Source organism: Pollachius pollachius (genome assembly GCF_949987615.1).
Source record: "Pollachius pollachius genome assembly, chromosome: 6".
NCBI lineage: Eukaryota > Metazoa > Chordata > Actinopteri > Gadiformes > Gadidae > Pollachius > Pollachius pollachius.
The window spans coordinates 12,246,001-12,264,810 of NC_136939.1; the positions used below are offsets into that span (position 1 = coordinate 12,246,001).

The 18,810-nt window shown below is 42.5% G+C and overlaps 1 protein-coding gene across 1 annotated transcript in view; it reads right to left on the reverse strand.

Annotated features, from left to right (window-relative positions):
• The window catches only part of doc2b (double C2-like domains, beta), a gene marked incomplete at both ends in the record, with an annotated part of 61,799 nt that overhangs the window by 28,970 nt on the left and 14,019 nt on the right, over window positions 1-18,810 (reverse strand). The window contains 2 exons of the mRNA XM_079739051.1: window positions 4,213-4,236; window positions 8,677-8,756. Of these exons, the coding sequence (XP_079595177.1) occupies window positions 4,213-4,236; window positions 8,677-8,756 (104 nt within the window). The remainder of the gene's footprint in view (window positions 1-4,212; window positions 4,237-8,676; window positions 8,757-18,810) is intronic.

The window sequence follows — 18,810 nt, forward strand, 5'->3', positions numbered from 1 at the left end:
ATATACACACAGCTACAATACAAAACCCATGTCCATGCTCATTTTGTCACCCCAATCTCCCAGCCAGCCTTGACCTGTTCTCCCCCAATCTCACCTCTTATTCGCTGTTCTTTCATTATGGGAACACCCAAGGCATACTGGTCTCAACTGATACAAAAAAAGGCAGTTACTGAAGCGAGTGAACTTATCTAAATCAATCTAGATGTTTCTGTATTAAACACATGGGCACCATCTCTTGACAGTGGCAAAGAAATAGGACTATACCCACAGAGGGTGTCAGAGCTGGTATAGGACACGTTTGTTTTGCCTTCACATCGCATTTATCCTTCCCCTAAAATATACTGTATGTTTGTAAAAAATGACGCAGTTGACGGTAAAAAATCTCCATTTCCGATTTCCACGGTCTGGGATAGTCATTTTCAATCCTAACTTGGCGTGTCCGCGTCATGGCTCCATGTTTGATTTCCTGCTGGCCGCGAGTCAGGCACCACTCAGGGGGCGTCGCGCCACACGAGGAAGTTGTTGAAACGCTATCTGATGAGATCTGATTGAAGGGGGCCTTACGGCGCACACACACTCTTTCACTTTCTTTCACCGTCGTCTCTTTTGTGTATTGTATCCGTGTTACCTCTGGCTGGCCGACACCTGAGCGGCTATAATTTAAGCAGCCAAAGACCGGCGATGTTGTGCTGTGATTGAGAGGACAGCTGCACGTTAGCTCTGATTGCACCAGCTTTGAGGGTGAATAGCTGCTTGATCATAATTACCGGAGAGGATGCGGGGGGGGGGGGGGCGGGGACTGGGCTGATAGGATGACCACCGCAGAAGGCGGCAGATGGGCAACATGGATCCCTACATCTGCAACACACCTTGCGTTCATTCCTAACCGTTTGCCCTGCCAGCCACCGCACTCATTTCAAAAAGGCTGCAGATTAATGAAAAGTACCAAGTAGAAAAAACCCAAGTCAAGTGAGGGGGGGGGGTTCAAAGGAGCTGATGGCACTGGGGTGTAGAGAAGCGTTCTGACGAAAATCCATCAAAACTCCATCTGGGCGTATTGCAGAGTGTAGCTACACTGCATTAGCCTACATGGATTGTACAGCCAATGAATATTGCCAAGCCAACGATGGATTGTATTCATTCAGAGTTCTTAGAATCCAACAGTAAAAATATATAGCTTACTTTATAAATAAGTAAGACAGCACACAGCCGCACACTCACAGAGACACACACACAGACACACCCAGAAAAACATACGATAATAGACTCACACACACACACACACACACACACACACACACACACACACACACACACACACACACACACACATACACACACACACACACCCACATCCACACACATCCACACACATATATACACATCCACACCAACACACCCACATACAACCACACACAGCCTTCCAAATGAAATGAAATGTAGGTTTTTGCTGGTCTTTCAATTTCTTTACACGATATCATCGGAAGAGATGCGTCTTCATTAGAATACAGCCCCCGCGTGGCAACGCAGTCCACACACCAGCCGGACACATCCATCACACGGGGCCGAGGAGAGGGGAGAGGGATGAGTTAGGGTGGATGGGTGAGGGAGGCTGGTGTCTCCTCCTACAGGGATCGGCTGGTGTCTCCTCCTACAGGGATCGGCTGTAGGAGCTCAGGTTTAAGTAGTGGGGATTGTAGCTGTAATCATGATTTGACTGGGTATATCCCTCTGCTAGATACGTAAGACCTAAACGGTAACAATATAACAAATATAACCGCAAGCGGGGATTAACGGGGTCCGAGCAAAATTAAAAGTCAAGAACACACTAATGGAAGATATCTAAATATAACATATAATTGTCATATTAAAGGAAAGATGTTCCACTTATAAACCTGAACTGCAGCCTCATTCACATGGTCAAAATGTCTATTGATAAGCACCCAACATCCAGAAAACTCAAAGCACACATTTCTCAAGTGAATTAAGGGCTTTCTTCAAAGCATATACCTGAAAAATATTTGAAATTCTGGGGAAATTAAACAATTGTACTCAAGAACACTAACGGAAGAAATATAAATATGACAGAGTGAATTATGAAGGAAAAATGGTTAATGAGGAAGTTCCCCTTAATGCCATACTGCGTCTTGGCAGTCCGATTCTTGTAAACTAATGAGCTGGAATGTTGATTGCATGATGAATATCAGGTGCTGTTACTTATACGTGTTAATGACAGAATGTCATGTTCAGCTTGTTCATAATGCTCTAATCAGGATTCAAACTCTCAACCTAAGGATCACCAGTACACGGCATTATCCCGTTGAGCCACTGACATTCCTGAATGAAGCCTCATTCACATGCTTAAAATGTCGAATGATAAGCACACAACATCAAGAAAACTCCAAGTACACATTTCACAAGATAATTAAGGGCTTTCTTAAAAGAGTACAGATATGAACATTTGCACTGCTAATGGTGTCCACCTAATGATAGCCGTATGGTAGTTATACAATAACAAAATGGTCAAATAGGCAATATGGTTTGAGACTGTGGACGTTTGGCTTTTCTATGAAATTGTGGGAAAAGTAAATATTTTTAGAGCAGAAGAAGAGGGTAAAAAAGATGCATATGATTTGAGAGATTAATTTGATGAAAGAATTTTGAGGTCAGGTCAATCTCGTAAGGAGAAATAAGGCTATTTCATAATTTTTTAAATAGCGCCATCTTTGGGTGCAGTACCACAATTTGGGTTTATTAGTAGTGGGGGGTATTGGTATCCACCTAATAATAGTCATATGTTTTTTTACACAATAATAAAATGGTCATATAAGAAAAATGGGCTAACTGCTCCAACTTTATTGGCCAATATTTGTCAAATGGAACTAAGTAAAACAAATTCTATTCCGATGATTTTTGTCAGGCTTTGTCTAAAGATCTTATGTGGCAATTTTGGTGGAAATAATTCTTGATTATTTTTGTAGCCTGTGAATCAATTTGCGTTTATGGGTAGAGGGGGTTATTGGTAACCATACCTGAAAATTTCAAGAGTTTTCGACTTACTGTATAGGTGTAGTATGACTTTTACAGAATTTGAGGGAAAAAAAAACGTTACAGAAACAATAGGGGCCAAGCAGCTTCGCTGCTCGGACCCCTCATAATATTATAATATATTCTGTGTGACCTTAACGATTCAATAACCGTTCTGTTTATGTCCAATGTTTTCATGTTTTTTTGTTTGATTCAGTGACATTTCTTTTGGTAATTTTCTTTGCTGCTTTACTTTTTGTTTTATCATTATCGTCATTCCTCTTTGTTGCTCTGTCTAGTGTTGTCTCAGGCCTCCAAATATATGTCCGGAATGCTCCGCAAATCAATAAAAACATTTGAATAATAACTCAAACGTTGTAACTCTGCACAAAGAACACCTGGGATCAATAGGCTCCTGGGAGGAGGGAGGGGGGAGGGGGGAGGGGGGGGTGAGGGGGGCCATGGGGGTCTGGCTTGTTAACCATCTCTGGGTACCATCTCGGTACTGAGAGATGGTTATTGCCCACAAACAGCCAGATAAATGATGATGAATTCTGAACAGACGCAGGGCTGAAAAGCCGAGACACTTATTTCTGCCTCGGCCTGCTTAGAATCCATGGGTGGGTGGTGTTCTATTTAGAGGTGTATCTGTTTAGGGGAGATGAGGGCCAGGGGTCGCACTCTGCACTCAAGTCCGAGCTAAGAGCCGGGCCACCAACAGTCCACTCACCTCATTGATTAGTGGTTAAAAATGGTGATTGGCTTTTTGATTTATGGTGACACCAAACAATACATGTTTGGTGTCGCCTTGCATTATATATTATTATCGCTGAGTGCACAATATAATAGGATGGGAAGGAGGCTGAGGTGAAAAGAAATATGACACACAAAACTCGTAGGATAGTAAAAGATGATTTGACACGATTTAATTTACCAGGGAAGGTGACTGGATATTGCTCCTTGATATTCCATATGCACCCTTGTGATGGTGTTACCACGGCTGTGTGCGGAGGGACACACTATGGTTACTGACAGGTGAATAATGATGCTGACAATAAAGGTAGAGCTGGTTCGCTACAAGGTTTCTGTTATGAGGTGGGGCTTGGAGACCTTAGGGTTTGGATGGTCGATTTGGGAAGTTAGGCTAAGGCTATGCATCGGGTTGGTGGTTCATCAGTGGCTTACCTTCTTGTATCTGGGGATTGGTAGCTGTTTTATTTCCCAGCAACACACAAAGCAGAGCAGCGACACACAGAGAGGATGGAAGCATGCAAGAAGTTGAAAAAAGAAATTGGAAAATTAAACAGTGAAATTAAAAACACACACACACAAAATAACCAATAGAAGACAGAAAATGTGGAAGTTAAACAAAATGATGAAAACTTTGAAAATGGATTCTTTGAGAGATGAGCCAAACAAGAGAGCGATAAAAACATTGCATAAAAGTAGTACAAATAAGCGGTTAGGGCTTTATTCTTTACTTCAAAGCATTGTGAGATCGGTTTTAGATGGCCAATCTGTAAATCCAATCAGTTAAAATTGCCAGTTAACATGTCTGGCCAAAAATGTTACCTACATACTTATGTAGGTAACATGTACCAATGTTACCTATACACTGGTCATGTTTAAAATCTATTCATCACTTCACAACAAAGACAAAAAAATCAAGAAATAATATTGCCGTCATGAATCGTTGTCTGCAGCATTAATCCGTATTACCTTATTGAAGACAGTATTGACCGACCTGGTTTCCCCACTCAATTTCTGAGTCAAAGTTTAATTGTGTATCCTCATATGACCTTTGACCCAAATTGACTTTATATTGCACTTCCAGAAACCTGTGACTAAACTGTTTCTACTGTTACTTGGCAACCTTATCCTCTCAGATGAGTCGGGACCATTAGAATATCTCTCGAGACGTCTTTGAGGCTACGTCGCGTACAGAATTCAAAACAGGAAAATCAAAGAAGAAAAGATGAATCTTTTGTGATAGACTCCTATTTAGCATGATTGCACGTATGCAACACCATATGAAATTTTCATAGTACTAGGATAGAATGATGAAGAAATGTATGCATTCATTATCTGAAATGAACACATAAAACCAATATAAAGGCTATATCAATATTTAATATATATAAAAAAGATGCATATTTGCATATTTATTGGAATAACTTAGCACAAGTGAATGTAAACCAAAATAGATTTTTTAAAAAAGCAAAAGGTAAATATAAAATAAAAATATAAAATTTGTAAGGTATGAAAGGAAATTTGTAAAGATGATTCAAGGCCATACAAAGTTTTGTAAGGAATAATAGACAGATTAAATGTTTGAGGGGAATAGATGTGCATTCACCATTCATTTGATCCATTGGACTGCTTAACAATACATGAATAGAGACGGAAGAGCAGAAGAGTTTACAGGAGGAGATGGCCAACGCGGATAGATTATAAATCGCATATTAAATCGGCGCTATCTTTTTTTATCCTGCTGATTATTTCTAAGATGTGTTGCAGTAAATAGATTCCCCAGCAAACCACTAAGACACCATATGCCTGCCCAACTCATGGGGGGGCGCTAGGCAGGGTGCACGTGCTTGTGCAGTCAGTGTGAAAATGAAACATGTCAACGTGTGTGTGTTCGTGTGTGTGTGTTTTGTGTGTGTGTTTGTGTGTGTATTGGAGTGGGTTTGTGGTGTGTGTTTGTTTGTGTGCATATGTGTATCTTTTTTTAGCAGGAACAAACACAGCATTGTTGTGTCAGTGCATTAGTCACCGTAATAACTCCTAGGGCTCGGGACTCCAACTGCGAAGCAGCTGGGGGTTTGGGGTTTCTGTACATACCGCTCTATTGTTAATCTTCCACATACATGATTTCTCACTCCAAATTCAATTAGTGGCCGTTGTGAAAGGCTCAATTGGACTAATTCCTGTCATCTGAGCTATTATGAGCCCTGTTGTTGTTGCCTTTGCTCGGTTTCTTTTCTTCCTGCGGACTTAACTCGATCAACAGGCCAAGGAGAAGAGCTCAGAAGGAGAGCAGAAGTTGAGCCAACAGGCAGGAACAGATGCCCGGCGTCAAACAGTGCCTTTCGCCCAGCCGGACGAGGCACGATTAGGGGTTGTTTAATTACAGTTTGTGCGAATAACAGCAAACCAATTTGTGGAACAACAAGGAACATCACAGTGGGTTCTGTGTCCAATGCTAACTCATGTAATACTTGGCTTGTTAAAGCAAAGAAAATGTTATTGAGTCATAACAATGAATAAAAAAGAATTCATAAAATCAGATGAATTTTTGGGTAGAAACAGCGTGTAGTTTCTGGTGCTGGTGGAGCAATTAAGATTGCTCAACCCGAGAGTCACCTCATATCAACGCCCACAATTAACACTCCCTCAGATAAGTAAAATGTGACTCACTTTCCCAAAAGGTTGACCAAAATATATTTTAAATTTTTTTTAGTTGGCAAAGGAAAGTCACATTGACTGAACTGTGTGACTTTTGAAACATGCTGGGTAATTGTACTTTTGGTGAGTTATGCAGGCGTTGCTATTCTACAAGGCTGGCTGTATGGTTTGCTGGGAAATGAGAACCAGTTTAGTTGTGTTGTTAGTTATGTTCTTATGTGAAATTGTCCTTGCTTCCCTTTGTTTACTTTGAGGATTCTTATAAAATTGAATCTTCTATTCTTCTTTCTGAGATGCTACGCATATTGTATTCCACATTGTTCCTTGAAAAATATGTCTATCCTTTGTGGACATGTTTTATCTGGCATATTATTGATTGTCAAATGGTCTTCAGTTCATCTTTTCATTTGAGTTTATTGTTGTTGCGTGTTTGAGTTTTCATTGCAATACAATTATGAACTTCCGACATTTCAGGAAAAATATCTTAGGGAAACTACAGAATTAGTGCAGCTTTCAATCCATTAGTGAACATAGAAGAGTGGTTTGTTTGTAGGCCTACTTTATGTGTTCGAGGAGTATCTCTCCCTCTCTCTCTCTCTCTTTCTCTCTCTTTAATGACAATAATGAAAATCAATTAATAAAAAAAATGTTGCTGCGTTTCCTTCTCTAACTGCATAATATACTAACACAAAAGCTCCAATCAAACTTGAAAGAAGGCTATTCTGGCGGAGATACACTTCAAAGTGAGAGTCAACACAATGAAACAGTATTACAGAATAGATGTATCTTGTTAATATGTTACTACTCTCATTAAACTTTAGCATAAACAAATGAACTTATTCACAATTATGCACTTTATATTTATATACATATATATAAATAAAAAAATGAAACATATATATATATATATATATATATATATATATATATATATATAGAGAGAGAGAGAGAGAGAGAGAGAGAGAGAGAGAGAGAGAGAGTCTAAGTCTAACCACCTGACAAAAACAACAGCAAAAAGTGTGTTAACTTTTGTATTAACCCAAAAAGATTTGGCCCTTATCCTTAATCTGGGCTCTAAGTGGTTCTGGGCCCAGGAGCCTAGTGCTATAGCAAACAGTTGCCGCCGCTTCTAGTCTGCCCGTTGCCCACAACAACATTAGTGTACCAGTGCCAAGTTTTGTTGGTTTCTGCTGCCCACTCGCCTCTATCTATCCATCCATCTATCCAGACAGAGAAGCCTGGCGATGGCGTCGGCCAATGATGATGGCCAAGCTTGTCAGAGCAACCAATTTGGTCCTTTGAATTATTTCAAAGCAAACTTCCTTCCGTCATCATTTGGAGGAAGATGGACCAGCTTTCTGCAACACCTGTGGATATCGATGCTGACCGTGGTTGGAGTCCCAGTGTTGGGATATATAAGGTAGGTGGGCAGACTTTACACAAACCAAATCAAAATTTGAACTAAAAACTGCTATTCATTTTTTACTGTTACTGTTTATTTAATAATCTTGCATGATTGAAAATATACCTTTGTTTTTACGTGTTGGAAAAGGGAATCAATGTGTGGTTTACATGTTGCTATTGCTGGTAAATCTCCGACACATCTGAATGATTGGAATGTTGCCTGGAGTTCTTGAATAAGTGTTTATTTATTTCATATGGAATTCAATATGCAATTCCATCTTATCTAAAGGAAATATGAAAGCGACCCTTCAGGCTGTGGACTCTATTAACTGTAAGAGCGACCTTACAGAAACAACAGAACTGTTTTTTCCTCAATAATAGATTTGAAAGTGGCTTTTTGCCCTAGTTTTACAAATGGCAATTTGATCATGGACAGTGATGCCTGAGGATATAAATTGAGGGTCTGTCAAAGTGTTCACTCAAGCCTCAGGTGAGGGGCGACGTTCACACAACGCTTTTATGTTTCGCGTTTGATATTGTCATCACACACGTAACAAACAAGATTGATAACGGATGGTTTGTTTCAATTCCTCCCTTGTTTCTTACCCAGTCATGGTTAATGTCAGGGTCGTGGTGCTCATATTAACATGAACAGGTAGAAAGGAACAACTAAAGGAGCATATTTATACTATTTAAATATTGATATTAATACTGGCTCAACAACAAAATCCAAGTACTGCTGGGCCCCTAAGAATGTCAAGAGGTTGAAAAAGGGTAAAAGGAAGGATGCAGTTTGAAACTCGGCATGACATCATACAAACGTTAGTGGTGACTCACCCTGGCCTTGTTGATGGTGCAGTGCAGTGCATTGTTTTCCTGGTCGTACAGGAGGCTGAAGTCAAGGGTCCCCAGTGTAGCTGTGAACACACGGGGAGAACACAAAGAAGAAGAAGCAGAAGTATGAGAATCAGAGAAGCCAAAGAGAGAATAATTAGGGTCTGGAGGAGAAGACCAATAACAACATCTTGTTTCTTGCTTCTTGCTGTGCGGTCGGTTTACTTGAATGCCCGCTGAAACCCCTATGGGGTCATGGCAACAGACTACCATCAGATCAACAGTTAATATTTAACCATTATATACTCTTTAGATGACTCCCGCCCCTCAGAAACCCCCACGCCCCCATCCACAAAAACAATAAAACCTTTAATCACTTAGTGAAAACTGTACGAGGAGCAGTACTTTTCAGTTGCTTTGTAACTCACATTAAACGTCCCCTATTTTACCAACAGGTGTGATGTCGGATTGACCCACTCCCATGTGACGTTACACATGGGAGTGTCCAGCCAGATGCACAATGGCTAGATCAGCCTACCAGTTGGTAGGATCTCACTGGGTAGGCTGGTAGCTTGATTGATCCATCATACATCAAACACTCCCTTGTGTGACATCAGGAGCGGGTGGATTGTGAAACGGCTTGTTATGGCCAATCAACACATCACCTGGCGTGTAATAAGGAACCCCTTCAACGTCTAAATAAAAAAAGTTTCCATCAAGAATTTTAAATATCGTCTTATTATCTGCCCGGTTTTAATTTCCTTTTTTTAATTTGATACCCGGTCGTGATGTGTGATAGGAATATGAGTCATGAGTCGTGGGTTCCTTCGCCATGGAGACCCAGGGAGATGACACTCCGATACGTTCCGGCGATCTACGCTTCCCCTGGGAGGCGAGGCCGCGGCAGCGGCACAGCTAAATTAAAACCCGGGTCTGAGGGAAGCGTCCGCGCGGCCCGTATCACCAGCGCAATTAGCCTTTCATTATCCCGCCTCTCCTTCTCTGACACCCACGGCTGGGGGGCTCTGGTGAGAGAAGGGGGCGGGGTTAGGGGGCAGCTGCTTGCTACCCTATTGAAGCAATTAGTAGACATTGCTCTTATCCCACGTCCCGCTGAAAATACCAAGCGACTTTGTTTCCCTTACTCCCGGACAGATGATAAGTGTAAAGGACGCGCAGAGGTCTTTCAGGACGACCCCGTCAAGACAGGAAACAAACACGCACACACACACACACTCTTGAACAGAGACCTACTCTCACACTCACCCACACACAGAAACACAGAAACCAATTATTATCCTTATTATTATTATTATTATTATTATTATTACAAACAGACGGTAGCCTAATGCCTCAACAAGTCCCACTTCTCTCCGCCTCATCTTCCCCTTACCCAACAGGTCAGACCGGGTGCAACCCACTGAAGAGTCAGACCCACGCAACCAGAAACGGGTGCCTCTGAGCTATCTCCACAGGATCTGCAGAACACACCGTTATGGATTTATATATGTTACCTCCATCTAACTATATATTATTAATCTAGGGGACCCTAGCCCTGAATAGCCCTGTGTATAGACCAAACTGTGGACGCAATGTGGTTTCTTCACTACTCTGGTGGCGCGCTCCAATTGTAATGTACAGATCCAGGTGGGAAGACAGCTCTGATTGTAGACAGAGAGAGTGATGGAGGGAGGGATGGAGGGAGAGGGGGGCAAAAGAATCTATTCAAACACAGTGTCCTGTAATACTGTAGCTGCTGAAAGAAAATCATTCTGGCAGTACGTGCTGCTGCTGACGCAAGTGCATGTGGCGTCTTTTGTGTGTGCAAAGTCTTCTATTATTCTCCCGGCTGTCGCTGCATGCATTGTGCTGCACTTACAGTCGTTGTTTTTTGTTTACTTGTATGATTTAGTAAATTCAGCTACAGGGTATTGTTTTCTTTTCTTTTTCGCGCAATATTTACGCAATACTGTGGAGTTTTATAATGGTGTAAGCATGCGGCTGAAATGAAAGCATGATGCCACTAAATTATTAACCATTGAACTATTAATTATATTCACTTTGAAATTGCGAAAGATAAATCTGGGACATCAAAATGATAAGATTAGTTTTGGCTGCCCCCGAGCAATCTTGAAATATCTTCTATCAAAATCATGTCAATCATTTTTTAGGGACCCTACTTCTAAGCCATGCTAAAGTAAACACTTTTCCTATGATTAAACCTCCAGATACTTAATCCAAAAGGAGCGGTCCAGTTCAGCACGTACAGTGTTTATCTCTGCTGCCAACGTGGGCTCTTTGATTGGTTTTAATGTGTTATTTTGGACAATGGAAGTCTTTGGCACAAAAGGTATATGCCATTCGGTCTGCAGACAATACATGTGAGTGGGAGAAGAAATAAAAAACGCAGCTGCTTGCAGTTATTTCATCGGGGACATCAGAATGAGAAAAAAGAGAAAAAAAAAAAAAGCCGGCCTTGTCATCCATATTGACTGGTTGTGAAAAACCTGCAAAGTAAGGCAATGTGGTGTGTTTTCTTTATCTACTGGCACTCACGACGTACAGCTGACAACGTTTCTCTTTTAACCTCCCTTTCAGCAGGAAAGGCATTGTGAGCACAAGCTGTATGAAACAAAATATTCCTTCCTTCCTCGATCATGTCGTGTAACTTCAATATAATGTAGTGATGATTATTCGTTTTTTTTTAACTGTTATGAACGGCTTTACAATTTCATCGATTAGCTGCCGGAAAGGCAGCGAAGCGTTTATAATAGGATTTCTAACTTCTCTTCTGGTAAACACAAAATAAAACAACAAATAAAAACCCTTCCTTATCAAATGATAACTTTTGAGCTGAACTTCTTTATCATTCCAACTGTGGAACATCTAAGAGCATAGAGAAGGAAAACAGGGAGTAATTACTTTAATTGCAAACACATCTTTACTTAGGATCCCAGTGCTCACTCTGCAAACAAATAAACAACGGCAACCAAAGATTGGAAAAAGTACACACACACAATCACACGTAAAGATTATTGTGATTAAGTAGCATTGTTATTATTGTGATAAGTAACATTGTTATTATTGTGATTAAGTAACATTGTTATTATTGTGATTAAGTAACATTGTTATTATTGTGATTAAGTATTAACCTGTCTATTTGTTTCCTCAGGTTTATTACGCAGTATGCTGTATTACCCCTTTGTGTCACTGACTGTCCTCCTCAATGTCAGTCCTTTAGTGAGTATACGATGAAAGAATGTCCTGCAAGTGTGTGTTTTTTTCCAGTGTGTGCTGTCAAACCCCACCACCGACTACCAAGCTGGACGCTTTGTTGTGCAGAAACATACGTAGCGGTCGATTCCATCAAACAGGCAGTACATATTACCACTTCCCTGTGCTGTTGGCTGTCAAATAAAACCATTCAACTTGGTGGTTTCTAATGCAAAAGAATGCTCTGAAAATATATATTGAAAGGATAAGAAAATGAGATGTTGGTGTAGCTTAAACGTGGGCTGACTTGCTGAACTGAATTACGACCACGGTCTTAGAGATGAATGGACTCGTATGACAGTTTTACCCACATAATCGTTGCTTTATTGGGTGGGCTGCAGTATATTTCTATTTATATTCATGGGAATTGCTCATACGGTCTGCTTCACGCACAAACTTTGAGAGATAGGAAGAGATGAGATAAGACATGCCATGTAACACACACACACACACACACACACACACACACACACACACACACACACACACACACACACACAAACACACACGCTGGACTCCAAACAAGTAATCCTGCCAAAACAGTATCATGATTGCAGATCCATCTGACGGATGTGACAGAAACTCTCCGTTCACATCATTAATACAAACAGGCTGAGGGTTTCTCTTAGACCCGGATGTAGAATAAAGCACTGCCCCCGTTCCATTATAATCAAAGCTTGTTAACTTGACCTCCATTGAGTTTGCGCGGGTAAAAAGAGGATTCAGATCAGTATTCAAAATACAGAACATCACTGAGGACGAGACAGCGAAGCCGACAGGAGGAAGGAAGCCTTCCAACAGCACAGGTCAGGGCAGAAGATGGACCACTGGTCAGGGCTGCTGCAGTTTCACCACTATTTTTAGAGTCCGGGTCTGAAGGGGGAATCTACTTTTGAAGGAAGATTGCTGCGTAAAACACCCTGGTTGAGAGGAGAGAGAGAGAGAGAGAGAGAGAGAGAGAGAGAGAGAGAGAGAGAGAGAGAGAAGATGAGCAAGGGAGAGAGAGCTAAAGCGAGAAAGAGTGCTTGAGAAAGAGAGAGTAGGAGAGAGAGAGAGAGAGAGAGAGAGAGAGAGAGCGAGAGAGAGAGAGAGGGCAAGGTAGAGAGAGGAAGTGAGACAGAGATCAAATTCCCAACTTCCGGAAATGAAGTGTGTGTGTGTGTGTTGGTTAAGAGTGATGACTTTCCACCACAAGTGGCCACTGCAATCTTTATATAAGAGGAGGACTGCACTGACTGTGGTGGCTGCCCTGTGGGTAAACCAGCATAGGAAGCATTCTCCCCCCCCACCACACACACACACACACACACACAAACACACACACACACACACACACACACACACACATACACACACACACACACACACACACACACAACGCCAGTGTGTCTGACCGGTTAGTCACCTCAGAGCTCAGGCCCATGGGAGAGGGTGATTGTTGCTAGGGGTGAATGGACCTTAATGACAAGGCAAACAGCTAGAATAAAGCAGACAAGTGGACACACACACACACACACACACACAAAACACACACACATGTGCAGGGAGGTGCGCACAAACATACACACACAAGAGTTGGAAGCACAAACATACAGGCGATCATCCGCATAGAACGCACATAACATTCACATAAGCATGCACACACACGCATTGATCTGGTCACACACACACACACACACCCGCTCACATTCACATAGAGCAAACTGTTGCTCACTAAATCAGAAAGCAACAGTGTTACATGTGTGCAGCTGTGGCCCCCAAGTGTCAGGGGTGTGAGAATAGTTGAAAACAAACCTCAAATGGGGACTCTCAGTAACGTCCCTGTGGGGAGAATGATTAATGACGAAATCAGAGACTTCAAAGAGCCAGGGAAAAAATTGGCTTCTCTATTACTTTCCGTAACAACCGGCCACAAAGCATATGCGCGTGTGCTGAATATTTTGGCATTCGTCAATTGTGGGATTTTGGTGAAGGCAGCACAAAATACTCAGTTTGTACTGTATGTACACGGCTGGGCAAACCTTTTAACAGAGAAGCAACGGTAACACTGACATCTGCTTTCTTCAGGTAATTCACAGAAATTACACTAAATTAAGTCGTTACCATATGAAAAACTGTATTTCAGTTCCTTCCAATTGATCCATGTTTAAATGGTGTGTGTGTTACTCATTGGAACCCTAGTAATGGTTTAGGAGCCACATCTAAAATGGAGGAGATCTATTGCCCAAACACAATGAATAGTATCCCGTGGGAGCCATTAAGTGGCGAGTGTTGCATTATTTTGGGTGTGCCTCTAACAAGAGTAGGGGAGATCCCTTTCAGGGACAGAACTGAAGTTAATATGCGTGCCAACGGTGTGTTTTTTGTCTTGTCTTTGACATGTTTTCACGCAGGTTAACTAAATCGCAAATTAGCTCTGGTCCTTGCTTTCTTTTAAAAATACAAGGTTTGACAGAAGCTGAATAATAATATTATAATATTTTTCATTCAAAGTACTGTCTCTTACAGCGGGTAAAGATACAGTGAATCAAGATGGAGGTAAGGGATGAGTAGTTTGCTCTAAAATGCCTACAGGTGGCAGACACTGAGTCTAACCAAAAAGCTTTTCAGCGTTCACCCGAGTCTCTCTCTTTTTACACCATCCGGCCCTGCATTTCTCCAAAATTCTATTTTGATTTGAGTACGGTTTCATTGAAATTCCACTTCACTCCTCTGTGCTTGCTGCGAGTCCCAGCTGGTATGAGCACAGAAGTGGAGATGGTTAAAATTAACCCAAGAATAAACCGACCACCCAACATAGAGTGGCGTGTTTACCCTTTCTGTGGACCAACTGTCAAACCCTTGAGAGTGGAGAGAGGGTGAAGAGAGACGAAAGGAGAAAGACAGTGATCATAAAAATATATTTTCGCCGGCAGTTTCCCCCAGAGAAACCCTATCTTCTCCAGCCCACTGGCCAGTGTTGCTGTCCAGCCCGTCTCAAATGCTTCCCTTTTTCTTTTTTGTTCTCTTTTACCGGGATGAATTTTGTCAGCAGCAGGGGAAAAGTTTCAGGTTGAACTGACGGCAGACTTTTTGAATACAAAATGCTCTCAGGGAGATGAGAGCACAAACACACACACACACACATGACAGACAGATACACACACACACACACACACACACACACACACACAAACAAACAAGAGAGAGAGACAAACGAGCACACTTGCACAAGAGAGAGAAACACCCACATACGCCTACATACAGCATGCAGGTGCACGCACAGACACACACAAACTCATTAACAAACACACAAACATGAGAGAGAGACAGACACAAACACTTACACAAGAGAGACAAGAGAGAGAGACACACTCACACACACACACACACAAACACACACACACACACACACACACACACACACACACACACACACACACACACACACACACACACACACACACACACACACACACACACACACACACACACACACACACACACACACATATAGCATTCAGGTATACAGCATGCAGACAAACTCACACACAATCACAAACACTTCCATTGATTTCATTCAGGAAAGAGGTGCAACATGTAATATGTATGCTAAATTCAATTTGGGCCCCTTCCACACATAAAACGTATTCTAGTTGGCAAAATGATTTTACAGTTCCATGCATCCCTTCGTCTTCTCCGCCAATCACCGCAGTAGCCTGGGGGAGGGGGGACTTCCGTATCCAAGGAGACAGAGACTGGCTACTGTATACAAAACATGTCGGTTTAGTATTCAATGACACAGTTGGTCGAATATGACGCGCATCATAGCCATGCAGGGCACGCGCCATCCACATTTGGCAACGTTTCAGAGGCAAATGTATAATGATGAACATTATGGCAGTCAGGAAGAATAATATACCTGCATGTGCATTACCTGGGCCTGCCCTGAGCAACATGCATGTCTGTTCTATTGTACAGCCTATTCAGGTGCATATCCCATCATTTAGGACACAGACGTACTTCTTGGTTTATTTCTCTTCAGGCAATGTGGATGTGCCAAAACAGGACAATGCATTTGAAAGCCTTAGCCAGCCTACTGAAAACTCAATATGCAAATAATTTGACCTAGCTCAGCTCCATTCAGGCTACAGGCTGCATTCAACAAGTCCTCATTTCAAGTGTGTTTCTTTGGTTGTTTGAAACACACATCGCCCACACAACATAACTCTTTATCAAAGTGATGAAATCGAATTACATCTGGACACACATCAGCCAACCCCGACCCAAATCAAATCCCTCGTGGTCGTGGTGGACGGACCAGAGAGGAGCCACACAACGGAGAGTGTATCTCCTACCCGCAGAGCCGACAGCTAGTGTTTCTCTCTCTGTTCTCTGTTTGTGTGTGTGTATCTCTCAGACTGTCAGTCACTCTCTCGCATTCTCTGTCTCTTTCCTTCTCTCTCTAAATCATTTTCTCTTTTTCTCTAAAGCTCTCCCTCTCTCCTTCCCTGTCTCTCCGTCTGTCTCTCTCTTTGTCTTAATCTCTCCTTCTCTCTCCCTCTCTAAGACTCTGTCTCTCCCTTTCCGGCTCTGTCTCTCTCTGTCTGCCTCTCTCAGTCTCTCTCTCTCCGTTTCTGTCCCTCTCTGTCTCTTTCCCTCTCCGTCTCTGTCTCTCTCTCTCTCTGTCTCTCTCTCTAACGTTCCCCTCTGACGGAGGGCTACTTGATTGATGCAGTGCTTAATCTTGCTTTGTGATCAGCTCAGGCCGATGACTGTGGAGCACTTGGCCCGCTGTGCGTGTGTGGGTGTGGTGAGGCCAACAAGGCTCTGCCACTGGAGCTCTGACAACCCCACCCCCCCCCCCCCCCCCTCGGTCTATGTCTGTTTTCATAAATGTGTTTATGTGCATGGTGAACCCTCAGAGCCCTCTGATCATCATCCTGCCAGATAAACACACGCACCTTTGCGCATGTATTCATACAAATGAATGCACACAAACATATGTACCCATTTACACACACAAACGCAACCACATACGTATATACACACACACACACACACACATTTGAATGCACATGCACGCACCCATGCGTGAAGGACGACACACACACACACACACACCTATGCAAAAGAAACCTCATTGTAATAGTAATATATGCATTTCTTTTTAGTCTTCTTACCACTGGGAATTCTGTGTGTGAGCCTGTGTGTGTGTGTGTCTTTCTAGTGTGTCACTGAGACCAGAGTAGTTTATCTCCTGCGCTTGAATACATGCATAATATGATTATCGTATCTGTCTCTACTCCGAGCCTTGCCAAACCACAGAGAGCAGACAGCCTAATCTCATTGGTTGCTAGGAACCAATGGGAGAGGCCATGAGAAATGGATGGCAGACTATTTAGTGTCTCCAGTAAATTGCGGGGCAACATTGAGCTAAGTCAGACATAATAACAATTTACATTATGTGCGTTGCATTTTTTAATTTCGGGCGATGTGTGTTAAATAGCAATGTATTGTTATTAGAAACGTTGTGCCCGCCTTTTATTTGCATTTTAGGTTTCTTAAAGGAATTTGATAAACAGGATATTCTTTTACCTAAAAGTTTTCTCAAAATAACTAAAGTACTCTTTATAATCCTATACTAATTAATAAAGATGCAAAGAGTTTTCTGTCTAATGAGGTCAACACTCAGGAAAAGGAGGCCTTAGGGAAACTCATCAATATCCTACAAAATCAATCAGCTCAGACCTGAATCGCCCCAAGTCCTGGAGCGAGTAGAGATAATCAGTCCATCATTTGATAGCCTCCAAATGGTGCTAGGTCATACTGCTCAAACAAAAAGACAAATAGAAAAACACCAGCTAAATACGGCCAGGCTGTTCACTTTTGTCGTCTGTGTGTGTATGTGTGTGTGTCAGTTGTGCCTGTGAGATTACCGGTTAATCTTTAAAATAACCTCATCATCACTCACCACCACGACCCCCTCTCCCTGTGGGAAATTGGGAAACACACACGCACACAGACACACACACACAAACACACACACACACACGCGCCTGTCTCATAAATGGAGATGATTCATGACTCCTTGCCAGGAGCTACCCAGCCCCCTGCAGTCAGCAGATCACCTGACAGCCTGTTGAGTTCACATCTCAGATTATGTTCACATCCCTCAGATTGTGTTTGTGGGCCAGCCCGAAGGCATGCATGTGTGTGGGGGAAGATACGGCCCTTTACGGTGTGTTGCTGATGCGCTGAGAGATAAGGCGGCATGTGGTGGTGGACAGCTTCTCTTCATCGCTCTCTCTCTCTCTCTCTCTCTCCCTTACTCCCTCCCCCTGTATCTCTCTCTCTCTTCCCTCATTCCAGCCCTCTCTTTCACTCTCCCTCTCCCTCTCTCTCTCTCCTTCTCTCCATCCCTCTGTCTCTGTCTCTATCTCTGTCTCTCTCTCTCTCACTCCGTCCCTCTCTCTCCCTCCCTCCCAGATAGAGTTTAGAAAAATAAATAAAAGGTGTGTCTGATCGATAAGCAGCTGTCAGGGATGTGCTGACGGATGGGTCTGTCCCTCGCTGGGGTTTGAATGGGAATGCATCGTTACGCTGCCCTCTGCACCATCCCCCCTACACCGCACACACCACCCCAGGAAGAAAGCACACAAAGTAAAGGATAGAATTCAGGGAGAGTCGCGCTCTCGCCACGTTCTAGATGGGCGTGATCTGTTGAACTGAATGGTGTCGTGCTGCTCAATGTAAAACGACCAGGAATACATCGTAAAGAAGAACTATTTTTGAAGGTTTGGTGTTTTCTCATTTGATAGAACGGATCTATTCGACTGCAAACAAAGTTGCTTCGTCGTAAGTCGTTAACTAAGCACATAAGAA